Raw genomic sequence first — 22,868 nt, 5'->3', positions numbered from 1 at the left:
TAGCCAGCTCTTCTCCTGTCACCGTATTTCTTCTCACTAAGAAATATCATCCACCCCAGTGGGCTTAACTACCGCTTGTGCCCCAGTGAATTCTAAAGTTTCAGTTCCTAACACTTGCATGTTCTGACCCTTATGTCAAACAGCTCCCTTTGGTGGAACCCTAGACACCTCATAATGTACATATCCAAAGTATAACCTAACTTGTCTCTGAAGGATTCTCACTTTCCTTAAGCCTGTAAGTTCCCCTTTATTCCCTGTCTCAGTGAATGGGACTAAATGAACTCTGTCAACCAAGCCAGAAACTTACAAGCTCTCCTAGTCTACTTCCATTACTTTTAATTAGGCACTGAATACCCTATTAATTTTGTCTCCTAAACATCTCTTGAATCTGTTCTCTCCTCTCATCCTACTTTTGCTGCTCGAATTCAAGCTTTATCCCCTTTACTTGCTAGGCTGGTCTCCCGTCCTCCCTCAGTTCATCTGCTGCGTTGTTGTTATCAAAGTGGTCTTTAAAATATGCACATACCTATTACTTCCCTATTTAAACCCTTCAATACTACCCCTTGTTTCAGAATAATAATCAGATTTTTTTTTGAATGATCTGGTCTCTCCCGAACTCTTTCAGTGTTATCACTTCCTCTGTTCTCTTTCTCTCTCACCTTATTTCTCTCTCCCCCACCCATCTCTTCTCCAGCCACACAGGTTTATTAAGAGTTTCCTGAGCATGCCATTCTCTCCGAAGCCTCCATGCTTCTGTATATGAAATTCCTCTTACCTGGAATGCCTTGAAATATAGCTAACAAACTCTTATTTATTCGTCAAGATTGACTTCAGCAATGTTTCTTCTCTGAAGCCATCCTTTACTCTCAGGAAGAACTATTCCTCTGTCCCTCCACTAAATTATATATACATACATGTATGTGTGTGTGTGTGTGTGCTTGTTTTGTTTCAGAACTCTTCATGTGTTTGAGTTTTCATTTTGTCTTAACTTGTTATGTATCGGTCATAAAAGGGCAAAGGTTGTATTTTTTTCTTTTGTATTTGAGAACAAAGGTTGTATTTTTTTCTTTTGTTCAAATTATCTAGCATATTGCCTGGCACAGAGTAAAGCCTTAGCGAGTATAGGTTGATTAAATAATTAATATCTCCAAGACATTTAAAGTGTGGGAAAATGTATGGGCATTTTTGAAAGGCCGTTGTTCATATTGTCTTGGGCCTAGAAACCTATTATCATCTTTTATAAAGTAGGAAAATGAACAGCAGTTTTACTAGGGAGAGAGAAGTATTTTATCCTTTCCTTAGGTGGCCTTTTGGAAGATTTTACAAAGCAAACTCACCATATTAGGAGCAACAATGATATCCATGTGCCCAGAGCTCAGGGAGCACCCTAGAATCTCTGAATATTTTATAGATTGCTCAAGACTGTGCTATCAATAACTAATGTTAGGGGAAAGAGGAGCTTTCTGACCAATAGTAATTTGACAGACTAATAGGACTTTGACTTAAGAAAGGGATACATGATGTAAATGAAACAACTACAGATGTGTCTGACATCCCATTGTGTACAGGGAAATCACTGAATGATGCACATATGATAGTGAATACTTTTGGTTTTTTCATCCCTGGCACCTGAAGCTCCATGGGGCATGGAAGCCCTCATGGGCCTGCTGTAGAGAGAGGGAAGAAGAGGGGTATAAATTGAGAGCCCAGCAGACAGGGCTCCAGATTCGCCTACCTGATTTTTTTTTCAGTAGTATTTTTTTCTGCATGCTCCTTATTTACTTAATTATTTTTGGCCACATGTGGTCTTAGTGGCAGCATGTGGAATCTTTGTTGTGGCATGTGGGATCTTTGCAGCACATGGGCTCTTCCTCGTGGAAGCATGCTTCTCTCTGTTGTGGTGAGAGGGCTCAGTTGTCTCATGGAATGTGGGATCTTAGTCCCCCAGCAAGAATCGAACCCACATCCCCTGCACTGGAAGGTGGATTCTTAACCACTAGACCACCAGGGAAGTCCCCTACCTGACTTTTTAATCAGAGCAGTTCTACTTTTAACTCGTTCATATATGGTAACACCACCACAAAAGATTTTGTTTGAACAATGATTTTTGTTGCTAATTTTTTTTTAAGTTGGAAATTATTAGTATGGGTCACATATACACCAGTACTATTTGGACATAGCATTTTCAGCTGAACAGATTCTAGCTGGCTTAAGTGGAAATTTCTCTGACTTAACAAATCACGTATCTTCTTTTTCTTTCAAGCTGGAGGAGCTCACAGAGGCTGAGGATGCTCTCTCTGAAGCCAATGCTTTGAACAACTACAATGCTGAAGTGTGGGCATATCTGGCTCTGGTCTGCCTGAAAGTGAGTGTTTATTATCATTACACAGTGTCCTTGGGCAGAGAGGTGAGGGGCCAAGTAAAGAAAGGGATAGTGGGAAGGCCATCAATTCATGATAGTTGAGGTTTGATGAGCTTAGATTTGGTCATTTTACTGATGATGAAGGAGGGCCCATGTCTAGGAAGCTTCTCCTTAGAATGTGCCTGAAAATTATATGTTTAGGCGTGTTTGGAAAAGAGGTTCTAATAACAGACGTGAGGCACTGGACTTGGTGGTCTCAGGTGAGTGGTGAAGGGGTGGACTGGAATTGACCACCAGTGGGGGTTTCAGGTGGAGTGGGCTCTGTACCACATTTTTGAGCTGCTCATCAGGCCCAGCCCCAAGCCACACAAACCAAGCCCAGCCCAGTGTGTGCCCTGTCCCAAGATGAAGGAGCATGTACAGATCAGATCATGGTCTGGGGCTGTAGTTAGGAGATGTGCAAGGGTTATGCAGTGGGATGGCAGATTAGACTTGGGGAAGAGAGGTTCTCCTTCCGCCCTCCTTAGCACCCCTCTCATGTTTAGGACCTCAAGTCTGGGAATTGTATAGTCACTCCACTTATGCTCTGGATCTACCAAATGTAGTATATGGTCTATAAAATCCATATAAAAATCCAGTGATTAAAAAAAAAGGCAAAGTAGCCTATAAGGGTATAGACATAAATGAATTACCAACAACAGGAACAACAGAAATCTCTGATAGACTGAATCTATTTTCCCCAAAAGTCCTGTCATTTAAAACATGTACCCAATGCTGTGAAGCATTCTTCTTTGTAATTGTCTCTGACATTTTTCTCTGAGAGCAGAATTCAGGTAGATAGTTTAGCTATTCAGAAAGATAGGTTAGATATTTACCTGAGTTCTTACCTCAGCTCTGCCAAACTAATCAGGAAAGGCAGGGTGTTTATATTTTAAATGTATTCAGGACTGAAGTGACTTAGCAGCAGCAGCAGTTATATTTAATGACCTGAGTTCCTGTTTCATTAAAGTAGTTTTCATTTAAGGGAATTAAAAATGGGAGTGATATTGTATCAGAATGTAACAAGGTCAGATACCAGCAAAGGAGAGTCTCTTATAGTGTTTCTGAATCATTCCTTCCTGTTGAACTGCTGGCTAAGGGTGGAAATTTGTGATAGCTGCTTTACCTGTAGGAAATAACCCTCTCATAATTAAAATAACTTGCTTCAATAACTTGCATATTAGCGTAAGATTCAAATTGGGGATGAGAGTGGCCCTCAATTTTTTGTTGGCCAACATAACACAGAACCAACAGGGGATATTGTGATTATAAGAGAAACTAACAAACTAAAAATGATCGAATTTTCTCTTTGGAGTAAATATCAGTATGAGGAATACCTGAGTTCTTACCCCAGCTCTGCCACAACTAACTGTGGGATCCTGGACAATTTATTTAAACTTGCTGGGCCTCAGTTTCTTTATCTATAAGCTAAAATGCAAGATTTCAATACACTTTGCTCAGAAACTGATTGATAAAATATGGAAAAAATTATGGATATGTAAGTATAGGAGACAGGGATCAAGACCATTCCCATGGAAAAGAAATGCAAAAAAAGGAAAACATCTGTCTGAGGAGGCCTTACAAATAGCTGTGAAAAGAAGAGAAGCGAAAAGCAAAGGAGAAAAGGAAAGATATAAGCATCTAAATGCAGAGTTCCAAAGAATAGCAAGGAGAGATAAGAAAGCCTTCCTAAGCCATCAATGCAAAGAAATAGAGGAAAACAACAGAACGGGAAAGACTACAGATCTCTTCAAGAGAATTAGAGATACCAAGGGAACATTTCATGCAAAGATGGGCTCGATAAAGGACAGAAATGGTATGGACCTAACAGAAGCAGAAGATATTAAGAGGTGTCAAGAATAGAACTGTACAAAAAAGATCTTCACCAAGATAATCATGATGGTGTGATCACTCACCTAGAGCCAGACATCCTGGAATATGAAGTCAAGTGGGCCTTAGAAAGCATCACTATGAACAAAGCTAGTGGAGGTGATGGAATTCCAGTTGAGCTATTTCAAATCTTGGAAGATGATGCTGTGAAAGTGCTGCAATATGCCAGCAAATTTGGAAAACTCAGCAGTGGCCACATGACTGAAAAAGGTCAGTTTTCATTCCAATCCCAAAGGAAGGCAATGCCAAAAAATGCTCAAACTACCGCACAATTGCACTCATCTCACACGCTAGTAAACTAATGCTCAAAATTCTCCAAGCCAAGCTTCAGTAATACGTCAACCGTGAACTTCCAGATGTTCAAGCTGGTTTTAGAAAAGGCAGAGGAACCAGAGATCAAATTGCCAACATCTGCTGGATCATGAAAAAAGCAAGAGAGTTCCAGAAAAGCATCTATTTCTGCTTTATTGACTATGCCAAAGCCTCTGTTTGGATCACAATAAACTGTGGAAAATTCTGCAAGAGATGGGAATACCAGACCACGTGACCTGCCTCTTGAGAAACCTATATGCAGGTCAGGAAGCGACAGTTAGAACTGGACATGGAACAACAGACTGTTCCAAATAGGAAAAGGAGTATGTCAAGGCTGTATACTGTCACCCTGCTTATTTAACTTATATGCAGAGTACATCATGAGAAATGCTGGGCTGGAGGAAGCACAAGCTGGAATCAAGATTGCTGGGAGAAATATCAATACCCACAGATATGCAGATGACACCACCATTATGGCAGAAAGTGAAGAAAAACTAAAGATCCTCTTGATGAACGTGAAAGAGGAGAGTGAAAAAGTTGGCTTAAAGCTCAGCATTCAGAAAACTAAGACCATGGATCTGGTTCCATCACTTCATGGCAAATAGATGGGGAAACAGTGGAAGCAGTGTCAGACTTTATTTTTTTGGGCTCCAAAATCACTGCAGATGGTGATTGCAGCCATGAAATTAAAAGACACTTACTCCTTGGAAGGAAAGTTATGACCAACCTAGACAGCATATTCAAAAGCAGAGACATTACTTTGCCGACAAAGGTCCATCTAGTCAAGGCTATGGTTTTTCCAGTAGTCATGTATGGATGTGAGAGTTGGACTGTGAAGAAAGCTGAAGGCCGAAGAATTGATGCTTTTGAATTGTGGTGTTGGAGAAGACTCTTGAGAGTCCCTTGGACTGCAAGGAGATCCAACCAGTCCATCCTAAAGGAGATCAGTCCTGGTTGTTCATTGGAAGGACTGATGTTGAAGCTGTAACTCCAATACTTTGGCTACCTGATACAAAGAGCTGACTCATTTGAAAAGACCCTGATGTTGGGAAAGACTGAGGGCAGAAGAAGGGGACAACAGAGGATGAGATGGTTGGATGGCATCACCGACTCAATGGACATGAGTTTGGGTAGGCTCCAGGAGTTGGTGTTGGACAAGGTGGCCGGGTGTGCTGTGGTTCATGGGGTCGCAAAGAGTTGGACACAACTGAGTGACTGAACTGAACTGAACTGACAATATACAGCCTTGACATGTTCCTTTCCCAATTTGGAACCAGTCTGTTGTTCCATGTCCAGTTCTGTTTCTTTTTTTTTTCTGTTTCTTCTTGACCTGCATAAGATTTCTCAGGAGGCAGGTGGGTGGTCTGGTATTCCCATGTCTTTCAGAATTTTCCATAGTTTGTTGTGATCCACACCGTCAAAGGCTTTGGCATCATCAATAAAGCAGATGTTTTTTGAGAACTCTCTCTCATGCTTTTTCGATGATCCAGCAGATGCTGAGTGAAGTCTATTAGTGAAGTCATATTATTCTCATTTAAGTCTTACATGAGTACTTCATACAAGAAATAACTAGAAGTAGTGTTCTCCCTTCATATCCAGATCTACATGCAAGTAATGCCAGTATCTGCTTCTTCCAATTCATAGAGATGGGATAAATTTTTGCAGTTAAAAACTTGGACTCTGGAGCCAGGATGTATTGTTTTAAAACCCCATTTACTAGCTTCATAACCCTGGCAAGTTATTTATCTTCTCTGTGCCCAGACTTCTCTATCTGTAAACTGGGAAATATAAATAATAGTGTCATGTAAATAATATACAATATAAATGTAAATAATAGTGGTATATATGTAAGTAAAGCACTTTAAAAGTGTAAGTGATTAAAACAATGTAAACTACAAAGCAAGTGCTATGTGTGAGAGCTAATATTAACAGAATAGCTTCAATACTGAGAGGAACAAATGACTTATGGTGCTTTCAGGAAAAAAAAAAAGGCCAAGTTGTCTTTCAGCTATTTGAAATGGAGGAGGAATATATATATATATATTTATTTATAAGTATATATTATATTTACTATCTGGTTTTCCCCCCACCTTTCATTTTCCTGCTTCCACTCTTCATTCAGAGGTTCTTAACCAAGAAGCTGTGGAATCTTCTGCTTTAGGTAGCAATGGCGGCAGTGTGCCTTCTCCTTTGAATGATTATGGTATGTCATCATCACTAAATTGTGCTGTTTTTTCAGGCTGGACGGCAACTGGAAGCTGAGCAGGCCTACAAGTACACGATGAAGGTATGATGCAGATACCTTTGCTATTTGTAGTATACTGACGTTGGGAATGCTAGGAGGAAGGTGCTGGCTTAATTCAGGACTTGACTTCACAGCATTTCATGATATGAAGATTTTCTAGAGGACTTTCTTACCATCTTTGCCATACCCCACATATTACCATGGGATATCTTTTTTTTACCCTCCATGGGCCTCATTATCCTCACATACAAAATGAAGGTGTTCTTCTAGTCCAGCAGTCAGCAAATTTTTCTGTAAAGGGCAAAATAGGATTTGTGGGCCACGTGGTCTCTCTTGTAGCTACCACACTGTGCCCTTGAGGTACAAAAGCAGCTACAGGCAATATGCAAACAAATGAGCACAGCTGTATTTCAAATAAAACTTTACTTACAAAAACAGGCAGCAGGCTGGATTTGGCTCATGAGCTCTTGCTTGTGAATCCCTGGTCTAGTCTATCAGTTATGATTGCAAATAATGTGACTTGGAAGCCAGTGGCTTAAACAAATTAGGAGTTTTATTTTTTCTCATCTAATGAAAAGTCCAGAACATACTGGTACCACAGCTCCACAGTGTTAACAGAAACCCAACCTCTTTCTGTTTCACCCATCATAACATGAAGTTCCCAGCCCTTACAGTTGCAAGACAGCCATTGTACCTCAAGCTATCACATGCATATTTCAAGTATAGTAAAGATCAAAGCAGGCAAAGGACAAAAGGGCCACACTAGCTATTTCACCTCCCTTTAAAGAGATGTGACTTTAGCTTATATTTCATTGATCACAATTGAAATTATTGCTAGCTGCAAGGGAAACTCTGTCGCTTTTTAGTTGCCTACATTGCTGCCCTGAAAAGAAATGAAGATTTTGTTAGTAAAAGAAGAGAGTGGATTTGTAGGCAACTAGATGTGTCCATTACACACTGAGATTTTAAAATTAAATTCAAATCTAATGATTTTGATTCCTATGTATTTTATTCCTGTCTCTCACCTGCCAAGAATATATTTGGGTATTAGGGTAAATTTTTTAAAAATAAACTTTTTTTTTTACACAAGAAAAATGCACAAATTGTGAGCATTCATACCATGTAAATTTTTGTAAAGTGGACACTTCCATGTAACCAGCACAGTGTTCTGAGGACTTTTTAATGGAGTTACCATGAAACAGAGAATATAGGAAGAGCCAATTCCAACCTGAGGAACTATGTTCTTTAGCTGTGGCCCCACAAATAAGGAATCTCCACATAACTATGTCAGGGGTGACGTATGTGTTCTTCCCTTCTACCTCTTACACAGTTAAAACTGAAAGATGAGAATCTGCTTGCAGAGCTCCACATGGTTCAGGAGACGGTTGGCTTTGGAAATCCATCTTTCTGACATCCTTCTACCTGAAGAATTTTCTGCATAGGATGCTGAGCCCCTTTCTTTCCAAGAGAAATTAAACCCTGGATGTTTTACCAGAATAAAGACTGGGGATAAAGAAAGAAAGGATCATCAATATAACTGATATCCATTCATTTATTTCCATTGTTTTACTGAATGGCTATTGTTACTGGATGTTTCACCGTTTGACAGTTAACTGGATGGCAATAAAAAAAAATCTAAATAAAAAACTCAGAATTCATCAGTTATGGTATGCTGAGATATACATAAGAATATAACTATTTGTGTGTGTGTGCATAAGTAAGGTATAGTATGTTCATTATTAGTTTCAGGTGAAAGCTTATCAGAATTACTCCTGTAGGAAGTCAACTGCTAAGATCTGTGACCAGGTTCACTTACTGGAACTTAGGAATTAAGGCATCATTTTCTAAGGTGGGTGGAAAGGAAGAATGCTGTGCTGGGTCACTGCATTAGGACAAAGAGCACATGAGTTGTGCCCAGATCTAACAGTGAACAGAGAAGCTGAATCGAGTGGTCTTTGCTTACAGTATCTTCATGGATGTAAATCACAAGGGCTCCATGAAGGATCCATTACTCTATAATAGATATAAAACTCCTCACAATTGAGGCCGTTATTCTAGGGCTAGAAATGACAAAGGAACCATACCTCACCCTTGTCCTCTTGGATCAGTGCACAGCAAAACCAAAAATAAAGGCTTCCTGTCTTTATTTTTTAAAGGAGGACACAGAGAATAAGAGGGACATGGAAAAACAGGAGGGGAAGTGAGAGGCACATTGGTAAACACAGGATAAAATCAACTCTACATTCATTTATAGTTCTTCTCTAGTCTCAGCCCTAATGCTACCTCCTTTATGAAGTCTTCCTGAGGAATTACTAGGTTCACCATCTCTTCTGCTCACCCCAAGACTGTGTACTGACCACCCCTAGTTACTCTGATGTAACCTCACCGTCTCTCCCCGCCGGCCCACAACCGCCTGCCCCTCCACCTCCCGCCACGACTGTCAGCTGCCTAGGGGCAAGGACAGCCCTCTTTCATCTTTGCGTTCTCTGGCACTGCGCCTAGGCCCTAACTGGTGCTCGGAAAACATTTGCTGGAAGGATGGATGGTGGCCTTCTCTGCTGGTCTCAAAGCGGTCTCAAAGAATCTGCCGCAATACGTAAGACCCGGGTTTGAATCCTGGGTCAGGAAGATCCCCTTGAGGAAGGAATGGCAACCCACTCCAGAATTCTTGCCTGGGAAATCCCATGGACCCAGGAGCCTGGTGGGCTACGATGCATAGGGTCGCAAAGAGTCGGACACGGCTGAGTGATTAACACTTTCACTTCACCCCTTTCCGGGATTCTCCCAGTATTCCTCCCTCGGGCAGAGACCCACAGAGCAGTGAGGGCCGGAGATCCCACCGGGCTCGGCTCGCAGAGCATTCCCAAGTTGTACCGCTCCTTCTTCGTGGCAGTTAAGACACCTTAAGGCTCTCCGTGTTGTGTTACGGAAGTGCAGGGACGGGACCGGAAGAGGCGGGGCGAGTGGACAATTCCGCCTCCGGTACCAAGGTGCCTGGGCTGGAGTGGCGGAGAGTTGAAGTCCGCGGTTCTTCAGCGTTGAGCCTTCTGGTGGGTTGTCCGCGCAGCCGGAGGCCGTAGAGCGGATTCGCTCCGGCTCCGGGAAGCTCCGAGGCGTCGCAACTGGCGCACAGGCCCCGGGGCCCGCCGGCTGCGCCATGGTCCAGCTCAGTGAGTGCTGGGGGCCTTGGGAGACCTTCCGGGCGGTCGTGGGGATAAGAGGGCGTGTGGACTGACTGGAGCTGCGCTCTCCTAGACGAGCTAGAGACAGTCCGTACCTGAAACTGCACACGTTTGATTCTGCCTTCAGTGGTTTTCTTGTTCGCTTTTAAAGTTTTCGCTGAACTCCTATGAGATAAATGGCGTTCATTTTATAGATGAGGCAGCTGGGCTTCAGCTTGTTCCAGAGACAGTAAATAGCAGGCCTGTGTTGAGTGCGTTGGGTATAGCTGGAGTGTTTAAGAGGAGTTTCACAAAGAAAGGGTTTCTGAGGCAGACTGACAAGAATTGGTTGAAAGGAAGGACATTTTGGGCTTCCCTGGTGGCTCAGAGGTAAAGAATCTGCCTGCAGTGCAGGAGACCCGGGTTCGATTTCTAGATCAGGAAGATACCCTGGTGGAGGGCACAGGCAACCCACTCCAATAGTCTGCCTAGAGAATCCCATGGACAGAGGAGCCTGGCTGGCTGCAGTCCATAGGGTCGTACAGAGTTGGACACGACTAAAGCGACTAAGCAGCAGCAGTAAGGACATTTCAGTGGATGAAGGGGGTTGTCTCATTTCATTTTCTGCATTTTGTGCACTCGATTCTTGTGTCTTAACCACTTATTTGTCTACAGCTACTGTCCTTTGCAAGGCCTACCGTGGAGGCCACTTAACCATCCGCCTTGCGCTCGGTGGCTGTACCAACAGGCCTTTCTACCGCATCGTGGCTGCTCACAACAAGTGTCCCAGGGATGGCCGTTTCGTAGAGCAGCTGGGCTCCTATGATCCAATGCCCAACAGTCATGGAGAGAAACTCGTTGCTCTCAACCTGGACCGGATCCGGCATTGGATTGGCTGTGGAGCCCACCTCTCAAAGCCTGTGGAAAAGCTTCTGGGTAACTCAGCTAAGCTTACCTCTTTGAGGGGATTTTAAATTGAAGTCATTTCCAAGATGATGAGAATTAAGAATGATTTTCACTATCTCCAGGCTAATCAGGACTGGAGGGAGAACTGAAATTGATCTAGTTGCCCGTTGAAATCTGGAGATTGCTTTTGTAGAGACTTCATGAGACCTTTTGGATGACTGAGATTTTATGCTAAAAAAAATGGGAATGGTGTGTCTTGCATGACTGTCAGTTGATCATTTTTTCAAGTAAGGAAAATAGTGTTAAGAAGTAGACAACATCCATTGTGACCTTGCAGTAAATGGAAGGAAGGGAGCTGGGGGAAGAGGTAAAAACATTTTGGCAAGTAAGGAATTTGTTTTGAATCTTTGTCTTGGATCAAATCTCTGCTAGACTTCAGGTAAGTGAAACTAAGTTCCCAGGTAAACATTAGTTTGTATTGTTATAATGAATGAAAATCCTGTTACTTTTAGGTCTTTCTGGCTTTTTCCCTCTGCACCCGATGGTGATCACAAATGCTGAGAGGCTGCGACGGAAACGGGCACAAGAAGTCCTCTTAGCGGCTCAGAAAACAGATACAGAGGCTACAGAAACAAAAGAGAACTGACTTCAGTGAACATAGCAGTGGAAACAAACTTGAAGTCCTCTTAAAATATTTGTGCAGAACACTTAGTTTTATTATTTAGAGGTCAATAAATGGAATTTTTTAAGTCATCCATGATCATCTGGCCTGATCTGAACAGAGCCCTGGGAGAAGTTTGTTCTTGATCGACATAAAGCTGGGTATAGATACTAATTAATTCTTCCAGCCTTCTTGAGGGGAAAGACAGTGGCTGTGGGGGAGGTTGGACTCTAGGTCCCCTGGGCAACTTTATAGCCTACTACCTTCCAAGATTTCCCTGTTTCAAAGTCCCCAACCAGCATGTCTGTGTCCTTTCCAAGTATTTCCTTCTTTAATCATTTATGGTCATCCCACCAACTCAAGAATACAATTACTTCACTTACTGTTTTTGTAATTGCAGATTTACATTGTCTTGTCAACACACAATTTCAAATTTACAAAGGTAGTTTGTTACATGCTTTTAGGCTCTAATAATCTACTTTTTAAAGAAAGAATAACTGGAAGAAAGTAAAGTACCTATGTACAACTTCCATGCAAGGTTATTGGTGAGAATTATAAGGTATCATGAAATTAGGTAGGATTGTCTCCAGTTTATCAGTGGGGAAGCTGAGGTTCAGAAGTAGAAACTCGGTCAAGGCCACACAGTTTTAGTATTGGGCAGAACAGAGTCAGACCCCAGTGTTCCTACCTGGAGAGCCCTTTCCATCATGTTATGTCTGTAGTGGGGGTAGTGAGTAAAGATAAAGGGCTTTTCAAAAGTCCACTTTAAAAGTCAATGACAAAATTAGGTTGAGGTATCATGGTTAATATAAATGACTGGTTGTGTCTCCCAAAAGCCTGTTATCTGTTCCACCATAACTGTAGCAGGGTTAGATGGCTTTAGTCGTCACACTGAATAATATAAATTTCATAATCTGGTGTAAAACTAAAATATGGGAGATTTATAGAGGAGATTCTAAAGCCCTATTGTTGTACCAACCTATTCTCAGTTTTGTATTCTGAGAATAATTGCCAGCCACCTCAAACTCAGGTCATCAAGGCTCTCTGAGTTGTCACTGGATGGCCTCCACTTGCTTTGGGGAGGATTTAAAGGCAGGACAGGCAGAGAGCAACTGACTTTATGGGAGTTTGATCTTGAAGGTAGGAAAAAGAAATGCTTTGAAAACCATTTCAAAGTTTAAAGGAGAACAGTCTACCCTGGAGAGTTTGAAGTCTTTGGAGAAACCTTAACTGGTAGAGTAGAGGAGAATGTTGGAGAAGGCAATGGCACCCCACTCCAGTACTCTTGCCTGGGAAGTCCCATGGACGGAGGAGCCTGATAGGCTGCAGTCCATGGGGTCACAAAGAGTTGGACGTGACTGAGCGACTTCACTTTCACTTTTCACTTTCATGCATTGGAGAAGGAAATGGCAACCCACTCCAGTGTTCTTGCCTGGAGAATCCCACGGACGGGGGAGCCTAGTGGGCTGCCCTCTATGGGGTCACACAGAGTCAGACACGACTGAAGGGACTTAGCAGCAGCAGCAGCAGAGGAAAATGTAATTCTGGAAAGTATTGACCAATGAAGGGAACTGATGTGAAATAGGTATTATTTTGAGCTGATGAATTTCTGCTAATTCGCGTATTCACTTTGTGCCCTGGTCTGTCTTGTCTTTAAGACACACATATGGAAACTTCTGTGTAAGCTCATCCTCTCCCTGATTTCCGAAGTTTCCTCTATTCCTCTTGCTTTGGATTTCCAGGCCCAGATTTTTCACCAATTCTTGGATGATTGCATCTGTCTGTCTTGCCACCATCTCAAATCCAACAAGCTCAAACCCACGTCTGCACTTTAGAAAGCCTTTGTTGCTAAAGCTTATATTTTTATCAAGATGGGGGTTTGGATCATGTTATCTCCACCAAAGTGGAAGGTGATTCAGGAACTGGAAGGTGAATGGAAATGATTCTGTAATAAATGTCAAATCTAGAACTATCAATTAGAGAATTTTTAGAAGACTGGTATTTTGTGCTTTTTGTTTAATGTAGGTTTTTACAATTGCAGGGCTCAAGGGAAAGTCCCTGCCTAGCAGTCCCAACTTGTTGTTCAGTCACTCAGTCGTGTCCAACTCTTGACGACCTCATGGACTGTAGCATGCCTATTCTTCACTCTCTCCCAGAGTTTGCTCAAACTCATGTCTATTGAGTCAATGATGCCATCCAACCATCTCATCCTGTTGTCCCCTTCTCTTCATGCCCTCCGTCTTTCTCAGCATTGGGGTCTTTTCCAATTAGTCGGCTCTTCACATCAGGTGGTCAAATAATTGGTGCTTCAGCATCAGTCTTTCCAATGAATTTTCAGGGTTAATTTCCTTTAGGATTGACTGGTTTGATCACTGTGCTGTCCAAGGGACTCTGGAATCTTCTCCAGCACTACAGTTTGAAAGTATCAATTCTTCAGCACTTAGCTTTTTTAATACTGTCTAGGTTTGTCATAGCTTTTCTTCCAAGGAGCAAGCGTCTTTTAGTTGTATGGCTACAGTCACCATCTGCAGTGATTTTGGAGCCAAAGAAAAAGTCAGTCACTGTTTCTGTTTTTTCCCTATTTGCCATGAAGTGATGGGCCTGGATGTCATATCTTGGTTTTTTGAACATTGAGTTTTAAGCCAGCTTTTTCACTCTTTCACCCTCATCAAGAGACTCTTTAGTTCTTCACCTTCTGCTATTAGGGTGTTGTTATCTACATATCTGAGGTTTTCGGTATTTCTCTCTGCAATCCTGATTCCAGCTTGTGATACATCCAGCCCAGCATTTCGCATGATTTACTCTGCATGTAAGTTAAATAAGAAGGGTGACAATTTACAGTCTTGACTGACTCCTTTCCCAATTTGGAACCAGCCCATTGTTCACGTCTGGTTCTAACTATTGCTTCTTGTAGTAGTGTAGTTAATCGCTCAGTTGTGTCTGACTCTGCCACCCCATGGACTGTAGCCTGCCAGGCCCCTCTGTTCAGTCCATGGAATTCTCCAAGCAGGAATACAGGAGTGGGTTGCCATTCCTGTCTCCAGTGGATCTTCTCCACTGGGGTATCGAACCCAGGTCTCCATTGCAGGCCGATTCTTCACCGTCTGAGCTACAGGGAAGCCCATACAGGTTTCTCAGGAGGCAGGTAAGGTTGTCTGGTATTCCCATCTCTTTTAAGAATTTTCCACAATCTGTTGTGATCCCCAAATTTAAACCAAATGAGATTGCCAAATGCTGATGTTTCGCTGTTTTTTACTGGGAAAAAAGGCAAAAAGAAAGCAGCGCTAGGTTAAACCTAATATGAACCTTTACACTGTTGCATAAACTGAGCTGGGACATTGGGGAAAAGGTAGGGATGAGGTTTTCAGAGTAAGGGGAGGACGTCCGGAGCTCAGAGAACTTGTGGAAGGAGATTGCGGTGATGGGAGACTCACCGCCTCAATCCTGACAGTCCCGTTTGGCCACGCCCCCATCCCTCAACGGCCGTAAAGTGCGGCGGCGTGACCCCGCCTCTTCCGGCGCCTCTTGTGACGCTAGCGCCTCGGGCTTTTTGCGCGGGAAAAGGTAGGCGCTCTTGAGCTGTACTTAGTGTGGCTGGGTCAGGTGTTTTCGCTGAGCCCGCCGCCCCCTTCGCACCGCTGCCGACCATGGGGCTTCTGGAACTGTGCGAAGAACTATTCGGCACCGCCGACCTTTACCAAGTATTGGGCGTGCGGCGCGAGGCCTCAGACGGCGAGATCCGACGCGGCTATCACAAGGTGTCCCTGCAGGTGCACCCGGATCGGGTGGGCGAGGGCGACAAAGAAGACGCCACCCGCCGCTTCCAGGTGCGCTAGACTCTATCCACGGCCGCCCGGGCTTCCCTCCGTCTTATGACCGCCCTGCCTCTCGGGGTAGAGTGAGCCGAGCCCGGCCTGGCGTTTTCTAATCTTTATTTCTCGCGGCGCGGTTTCAGTGAGAGGCGGAAGGGTGATTTTAGTGTACTCTTTCCCGCAGATCCTTGGAAAGGTCTACTCCGTTCTGAGTGACAAAGAACAGAGAACATTATACGATGAACAGGGAACAGTGGACGAGGATTCTGATGTGCTCAGCCAAGACCGGGACTGGGAGGCCTATTGGAGATTACTCTTTAAAAAGGTAAAGAACTCTGGGGATTTTCTTACGACCGTTCCCATTTCTCATTCAATAAACCTTTATTGAATGCCTCTAAGACCTTGCGTTTTGTGTTGTTAAGAATGAGGATTTTTTATTTGGTCTCTAAATATTAGAGAGACCCACTTCTTTGAAGAAGGGCAAATTTAAGCGTTCTGTTGAACCATGTATATATGTGTGTTATAACACATGCACGTACATACATAGATGCACACACTTACTGAAATGGGCCTTTAACTCTTGGTGTAGAGTGTAGTGAAAGGGAGACATTACATTTTTTTATAATATATGCTTTATTTTACAAAGCCAGGTGTAAGCCCCAAGTATTTTTCTGGGTCTCTTCTCACCTTTGGAAACTTCACTTAAATTTTCTGGTGTGTAGCTTAGCAATTCTGAAGATTGGACTAGGGAGAACTCTAGAAAATCTTTAGCATAGAAAATTTGCTTCCTTGCAACAATTTCAACTCAAGCAGCTGTTGTATTTGGGGAGAAATATTTTGACACCTGAGTTAACTTTTTTCTTGTATTCCGATTATTTAAAATTAACTTTGAATCAAAGTTACAGCATGTGTCTCTCATTTGTTCAGATATCTCTGGAAGACATTCAGGCTTTTGAGAAGACATACAAAGGTTCTGAAGAAGAGCTGACTGATATTAAACAGGCCTATCTGGACTTCAAGGGTGACATGGATCAGATTATGGAGTCTGTGCTGTGTGTGCAATACACAGAAGAACCCAGGATAAGGCACATTATTCAACAAGCCATTGATGCTGGAGAGGTCCCATCCTATAATGCCTTTGTCAAAGAATCGAAGCAGAAGATGAATGCAAGGAAAAGGAGGGTAAGATTTTGAATGCCATATATCTTGACTACTTCCCAAAAGAATTTGAGGATATATATAACAACGAAAATATATATAAGACTGCTGAAATAAAGATAAGGCTTAACTTCTTTTCTGGTTGCCATCTAACTTAATGAGCTCACTAAGAGAAACTTTTTTCCCCTACTCTGTTGTGCTCAAAAGGATTTTACTGTGTGGATTAGATAATCAGTATCATTTGAAAGTAGCACTGAAATATTCTTCATATGGGCCAATTTTTTTAACCTTGCTGAGGCATTCTAAGGCAGTAAAGTAACAGAATCCAGATACCTAGGCTCCACATTCTCACTTGGTTAAGGGGTGAGAAGGTGACAGAGACTGTAGGACTATGTCTTATTAATTCAAATTCCTGTATTCTTGCCCAGTTTTGATGGCAACCCATTCCAGTACTTTTGCCTGGAAAATCCCATGGAGGAGCCTGGTAGGCTCGTCCATGGCGTCGCAAAGAGTCGGGAGATGACTGAGTGACTTAACTCACTTCGATTCTTGAGTTGGACCCAGAATATACATTAAAAAAACAAAAAAAAATGGGGAGATGGGGTGAGTGAAAAAAAAAACAACCAAAAACCAGTTTATTTTGATAATGATGTATTTCCAAACACCCTTTGAGGTACAATTTTGTAGAGTATCAAGGATTGTGGTTTGTGTGTCCTTTTCACCCATATTAAACTGGGGAGTTGGTAAGGGGAAGGACGATGGCAAGGGAAAGGAGCTTAAGGACATCTGGGGTTCAGGAGGGAGCAGATTCAAGGTAACAAATACCTGTGCCTCTGGTCTTTAGGGGAAGACCGGACTGGTATTAAAGTCACTCTTGCCTCAGCCTGGCTTTCATAATGGGAACTCTAGGGAGAGCAGATAGTGTAAGACTGTAGCTTTTTGGTGGGTACTTTATTTGTATGGCTGAATTGGAGGTGGAGTTAGGTCTGTGGCTTTTATGTAAAAAGATGCAGGAAAAACCTGACAAGTGTGTTGAGAGAAGTGGAATGTGTATCAAGATCATCACTTTGGCTTATAGGCTACATCTGTCTAGATTTCAAGCTGACAGTTTAAGTTGGCAACTTTTTTTAGGTGAAACTGAGCACAGCTGTGTTCAGTAATAGCCTATTAGCTTGAGAAACTTCCCTAGAGTTTGGGGGGTGGAGTGGGGAATGGAATAGTTTTGACAAAGAGTTCTGCAAACTTAGAGAAAAAATAGTATTAAAAAAAAATTGATTTCAAGGACTGAAGTAGGCAGAGGAAACTCTTTTATTAGAGTAACAAGGTCCTAACATATCATCATTCTCAGTATTAATAGTATTCATTGCTGTTGAGAAAATTCTCTGGGGACTGGGGCCTCTCATAGTCTTAGGTGTTGCCCTGGAGAATGAACTTACTAACCTTTCCCAAGGTATTCTTGTAGTAGTTTGGAATCAGTGCCCTAGTAAAATTTGGCAAGAGGAGGTGGGTTTGAAATCTGGTAAAGAAACGTTAAAACGGAATTTGTTAGAGTTTATCCTAACTACTTAGGGGAAATTTTAAACCAGGGTTGCACTCTTGGCTACCACAAGTCACATGTAGTAAATTTGGTTTCCAGAGGAGGAATCTGAGGTGCCTGTGTCCTGGCAACGTTTGAGGGCATCCTTGGTTAAGTGACCTTTCTTAGCTCTTCTAGCATTTTGTTTTCCTTACTGTCCCCCTATGGTTTATGGAACCAAATGACCTGCTGCTGCTGCTAAGTCGCCTCAGTCATGTCTGACTCTGTGCGACCCCATAGAGGGCAGCCCACTAGGCTCCTCCGTCCCTGGGATTCTCCAGCCAAGAATACTGGAGTGGGTTGGCTGCCATTTCCTTCTCCAATGCAAGAAAGTGAAAAGTGAAAGTGAAGTCGCTCAGTCGTGCCCGACTCTTAGTGACCCCCATGGACTGCAGCCTACCAGGTTCCTCCATCCATGGGATTTTCCAGGCAAGAGTACTGGAGTGGGGTGCCATTGCCTTCTCCGACTAATTGGAAAAAGAGGATCTACTGCTTGATTTTATCCTTTTAATTTATATAATCCTCAAATTGAAATGGTCTTAACAGATTTACTTTTGGGAAAGAGGGTGTATTTTTAGTATTTGCTAGGTTGGCATTGTATCTCACACGAGTTTCTGTTTTAGGCTCAGGAAGAGGCTAAAGAAGCAGAAATGAGCAGGAAGGAGTTGGGGCTTGATGAAGGAGTGGATAACTTGAAAGTAGCCATTCAGGTAAACTGTCAGGTTGTCTGTGAAGCTTACCGCCATTTCTTCCAATTTCTGCTTCTTACTGCTAATATTTCTTTGGAGTTTATATAGTATTGTAGGCATTTTGTTTTCATCTTTTAAGACATTCAGGTACCATACAGTCATCCTTTTAAAATGTACAATTCAGTGGTATAATTCAGTGGTTTTTTAGTATATTATTGATCAGGTTTTACAATCATCAGCACTATCTAATTCCAGAACATCTTCATCACTCTAAACACTAGCAGTCACTCCCTATTCTCCCTTTCAGCAACTGCTGAATACTTTATTTCTGTGGACAGTCTTGAGTTTTGAAAGCTTGTGTTTTAACTTCTTAAACAGAGCAGACAAAAGGATCGGCAAAAGGAAATGGACAATTTTCTGGCTCAGATGGAAGCAAAGTACTGCAAACCTTCCAAACGAGGAGGGAAAAAAACGACTCTCAAGAAAGAAAAGAAATAATGGAATATTCTCTTCAAAAGTCCATAGGTGTTAACTGATGCCTTTGTAGGCAAGGTACAGTCAAGATTTGAAGACAGAAGTCAACTCAACTCTTGAGAAAAGTTGTCTTTCAAGCCTAAATTATTTGGATCAACTATCTAAACCAAGTAGACTCTCTCAGCCTGGTCTTAGTTTATCCTAGAAATAGGCTGACATTCTGTGAGGTCCTCCTCTGAAGGCATTGGTGGTGATCACCGAGGGAGCGGGAGGGGAATGCTTCCCGAGAGCACTCTTCTGTGTGTCTCCTGTATGAGGAACTCTCTAGCATGCAGATCTGTCCCTACCACTTTTAGCAGTTGTTATTTTGCCACGTAGGAGTGAGCTTCAGGGTATTCAGTGGTGTGTGTTTTTTAGGACATGTGCTCTACCTAGCCTTCGACACTTGCTGGGCATCTGTTTTCCAAATACTTGCCAGTTTGCTTTCACTCTTAATGTTCTTGCCTAGGTCCTCTCTTTTTTTTTTCCTCCTCAACCAAGTTTGGCACTCTTTGCTTGAGGTGTATAGGAGAAACAGGTGTTCAGATTACTTCAAGCACTTTTGTAAGAATTGTACAAGATGAAATAATCAAGTGAAAGATGACTGTTAAGTTCCCAGGGCTTTTTAAGTGATCCCAATATGATCATTTAAAAGATGATTTATTAAATATATGAATGGTGCCTAGGATAAAGGAGAGAAGAAAAGTAGTTCTAGCCAGCATTGTAGCAGATAGCCTGGTTTAAGTTCCATAAAGAGATGCTGTAATCCTCTGTAACTGCTGAATGTCCTTAGAGTCAGGTTACTGAGCTTGTCAGAACTTGTTTCCTCATCTATAAAAAGGTGAGGCTAAATGATTGTTAACTCTGACCTTGAAAGGCAAGCTGTCTTGATCCAGTGGTTTGTTATCATGTACTTATGGTATTGATTTGTGAGAATAGTACAGAGATTTTCATTTATATTTAGTAGAATTGGTAGGAGTTCATTAGAATATATGAAAATTTTTTAGAGACTGTTCAACTTAAAATCTCTGATTTGTAAGCTAATATATTCAATACCATATGCATAAAACAAGCCTCCTGTTACTGAGATTCATGTACATAATTTATCTGAGGTAAGCGTAAGACATGTTTTCAGTTTGTGATTACAAATAGGTTAAAAAATACTCTTAATTGTATTAAAAATACAGTTTAATGCAGGTTGTCTGCTGTATCTGTCTTCATATGATAGTATTAGAACACTTTGAAACAATAAAATTATCCCAATTGATGATCATTTGAATTTATCAACTCTGAAGATTAATAGAAGATCTAAAACCAATATGATCATCAGAATTAAAATTCAACGAAATTAAATAAGTTTAAGCCATAGTTAAAACCATTGCTGCATTCATGAGTGCACTTGGGAAAGGTCCATGTGAAAATCGGAAGAATATCAAATCAGAAAATCAGAAGAATGTCAAAGTTCTCTTCCTTTGCTCTAGTATATGTTTATACTAAACAGAACAGCAGGGTTTCAGGAATTTTAAGAAGTTGTGTCTTGCTGGCTCACTAACAGAAAGATTCTATAAATTTTTAAATTGCTTTTCTTAGACCTGCAGGAGAAAATCTAGCAAGGCAGGTGTGATATTTGGGGCAGCAGGGGTTTGAGGGGGTGGGTAGGAAATGACCACCAAAGTACTTTGAGAAGAAAACAAGTGTAACCTGATGTCAGGCAGCTGTTGTAAGGCTGAATTGTCCTACCTGGGGGAAAAAAAACATTCATTATTTATTACATGGATTACTTTATACCAGTGCTCAACATTTATGTTTTTAGTTATTCATCCCTGCCATATATATCTGCCTATGGATTTGGACATCTAAGAGAAAAATTTAGGAATCACATCTGTTTTTTAAGGAACTGTCTCCTAAAAATGACTTAAAAGTGAGTACACCTCTCCAGAAATTAACACAATAATGTTAAAATAAATTAACACAAGTAATTAAGCCAATAATAATGTTATCAAATGATTTGCTACATTTTGTGTACACGTAGTCTGATAGAATGCTGTAGTAATTGAACTGATCATTGTTAACAGACAACATGAGCAGTGATTTGGAGGAAATTATTCATTTGTTACATCTTTGGCTACAAACTTTACTGTCCAGTGAAGTGATTAACTTATGCTGAACAGAAGACAGTAACTGGAGATAGAAACAGTACCCATGTAATCTTTGGCTGATACTGTTCTCAGTCTGTTGTACCAAAATAATTCACAAAGATGGTTTCAGGTTGTCTCTTGTATACAAGGTCTGCATCATGAGATGACTGAACATTGATTTGTGAAATCTTCCCATGTGTTCCCTGCAGCCCGAAGCAAGTTCTCCTCATTCGTGCTACGGTCCCTGCCTGGTTCTAGAGATTGGTCCACTTCTGTTTTGAGATTTTGTAGATCCATGTAACTGAGGACCTGAGAGACAAAGATAACATCGTAGAGTAACATGAATAGACATTCTAGATTTGATCGTCTTGAGCTCCTATGTACAGACTTTTTTTGCTCCAGTTATTAGACTTTAAATTTGGAGACTGTGACTAAGTAGTAAAGTTTATATTTACTAAAGCAGTGAAAATTGTGTTTGCATATTTTATCATGTAAAAACAAACAAAATCTATGTAAGATGTGATGTAGTAACCTAATTTTAGAAAATAGTCACTAATTGAAAAGGAATAAAATGTGTTTCACTTAGCTAAACATTATACTAGTTACACTTGACCATCAGCATGGCCAGATGTAGTAACTGTAGCTCAGAGGCAGTAGTGCTTCCCTGAGGACTGATCCAAGAACAGAATCTGCTGACGGCATAGACTACTAAATGTTGCTGCTAGGAACCTGAACTAAGAGAATTCACTTGAACTACAGAGATGATTTCAGGCAGATTACTTTTTAACATACTTTAACATACTTGCTAATTAATCTGATTATTAACAGGAAACATTTCAACTGCCTGGTAATTCTAAATTTCACCTATAACATAAGGAAAAAATGACCCTGATGGTGAGAAGACCATTATAGGAAAAATTAAGATGTTCTTCAATTTCCTCCTATCACTCCTATGAAAATAGAAACTATAGAATATAACTTAGAAGACAAAAAAGTTAATGGGATGGAATCAGACTCCTCATGTCTTGACATTGTGAATTTCTTTTCTTACCTTGGCCTAGCAGTTTAACTAAATTGAATGAATGTGGTGGCTCTGCTCTAAGAAAACTTAGAGCAGTTTAATCCATAGCAATACAGGTTTTTGCCTACATAATAAAATCCATGCAGTGTTTGAATGTTATGAAAATGATTTATTTGGCTTAATTTGTTTATATTAAAAAAAAAAAAAAAGCATTGTTTACTCTGCCAGAATGGCAAGAGGAAAATTTATATATGAGAAAACAGATCTGGAACTTCTTGGCTTTGAGCAGTTAGAGTTCTCTTATTTTTCTTTTTATTACTATATCCTATATTCCAAAATGAATTTGAGATGATTTACAAAGATGTAGGAAAACAAAATATAAAAT

At 41.3% G+C, this 22,868-nt stretch overlaps 4 protein-coding genes across 5 annotated transcripts in view; 3 read left to right on the top strand and 1 right to left on the bottom strand.

The window, feature by feature from the left end:
• The window catches only part of CFAP70 (cilia and flagella associated protein 70), an 83,440-nt gene extending 74,934 nt beyond the window's left edge, over positions 1-8,506 (top strand). The window contains exons 26-28 of the mRNA XM_027530681.1: positions 2,264-2,365; positions 6,843-6,890; positions 8,179-8,506. Coding sequence (XP_027386482.1) covers positions 2,264-2,365; positions 6,843-6,890; positions 8,179-8,259 — 231 coding nt within the window. The 3' untranslated portion in view covers positions 8,260-8,506. The remainder of the gene's footprint in view (positions 1-2,263; positions 2,366-6,842; positions 6,891-8,178) is intronic.
• Positions 8,507-9,814: 1,308 nt separating this feature from the next.
• MRPS16 (mitochondrial ribosomal protein S16) lies at positions 9,815-11,668 on the top strand. The gene is made up of 3 exons (XM_027530696.1): positions 9,815-10,018; positions 10,685-10,945; positions 11,428-11,668. Exons 1-3 carry the CDS (start codon positions 10,006-10,008, stop codon positions 11,559-11,561), a joined length of 408 nt encoding a protein of 135 aa, XP_027386497.1. The 5' UTR covers positions 9,815-10,005; the 3' UTR covers positions 11,562-11,668.
• A 3,025-nt stretch (positions 11,669-14,693) lies between these two features.
• On the top strand, positions 14,694-22,651 carry DNAJC9 (DnaJ heat shock protein family (Hsp40) member C9). The gene is made up of 5 exons (XM_027530695.1): positions 14,694-15,403; positions 15,573-15,713; positions 16,316-16,570; positions 18,746-18,832; positions 19,190-22,651. Exons 1-5 carry the CDS (start codon positions 15,224-15,226, stop codon positions 19,307-19,309), a joined length of 783 nt encoding a protein of 260 aa, XP_027386496.1. The 5' UTR covers positions 14,694-15,223; the 3' UTR covers positions 19,310-22,651.
• The window catches only part of FAM149B1 (family with sequence similarity 149 member B1), a 51,133-nt gene continuing 48,588 nt past the window's right edge, over positions 20,324-22,868 (bottom strand). For both annotated transcript variants that reach the window (XM_027530686.1, XM_027530684.1), the window contains one exon: positions 20,324-21,771. In XM_027530686.1, coding sequence (XP_027386487.1) covers positions 21,698-21,771 — 74 coding nt within the window. In that variant the 3' untranslated portion in view covers positions 20,324-21,697. The remainder of the gene's footprint in view (positions 21,772-22,868) is intronic.

This window comes from Bos indicus x Bos taurus, chromosome 28, assembly GCF_003369695.1.
Source record: "Bos indicus x Bos taurus breed Angus x Brahman F1 hybrid chromosome 28, Bos_hybrid_MaternalHap_v2.0, whole genome shotgun sequence".
Lineage (NCBI taxonomy): Eukaryota > Metazoa > Chordata > Mammalia > Artiodactyla > Bovidae > Bos > Bos indicus x Bos taurus.
The sequence above is the reverse complement of the archived record's forward strand: the minus strand, read 5'-3'. Positions and strand labels throughout refer to the sequence as shown.

Bases quoted from the DNA above. Each gene is read 5' to 3' on its own strand.
- MRPS16 (XM_027530696.1), top strand. The intron at 10,946-11,427 runs GTAACTCAGCTA...TGTTACTTTTAG, and splicing joins GCCTGTGGAAAAGCTTCTGG to GTCTTTCTGGCTTTTTCCCT.
- DNAJC9 (XM_027530695.1), top strand. From the start codon at position 15,224: ATGGGGCTTCTGGAACTGTGCGAAGAACTATTCGGCACCGCCGACCTT. The intron at 15,404-15,572 runs GTGCGCTAGACT...TCTTTCCCGCAG, and splicing joins ACGCCACCCGCCGCTTCCAG to ATCCTTGGAAAGGTCTACTC. The intron at 15,714-16,315 runs GTAAAGAACTCT...TCATTTGTTCAG, and splicing joins GGAGATTACTCTTTAAAAAG to ATATCTCTGGAAGACATTCA.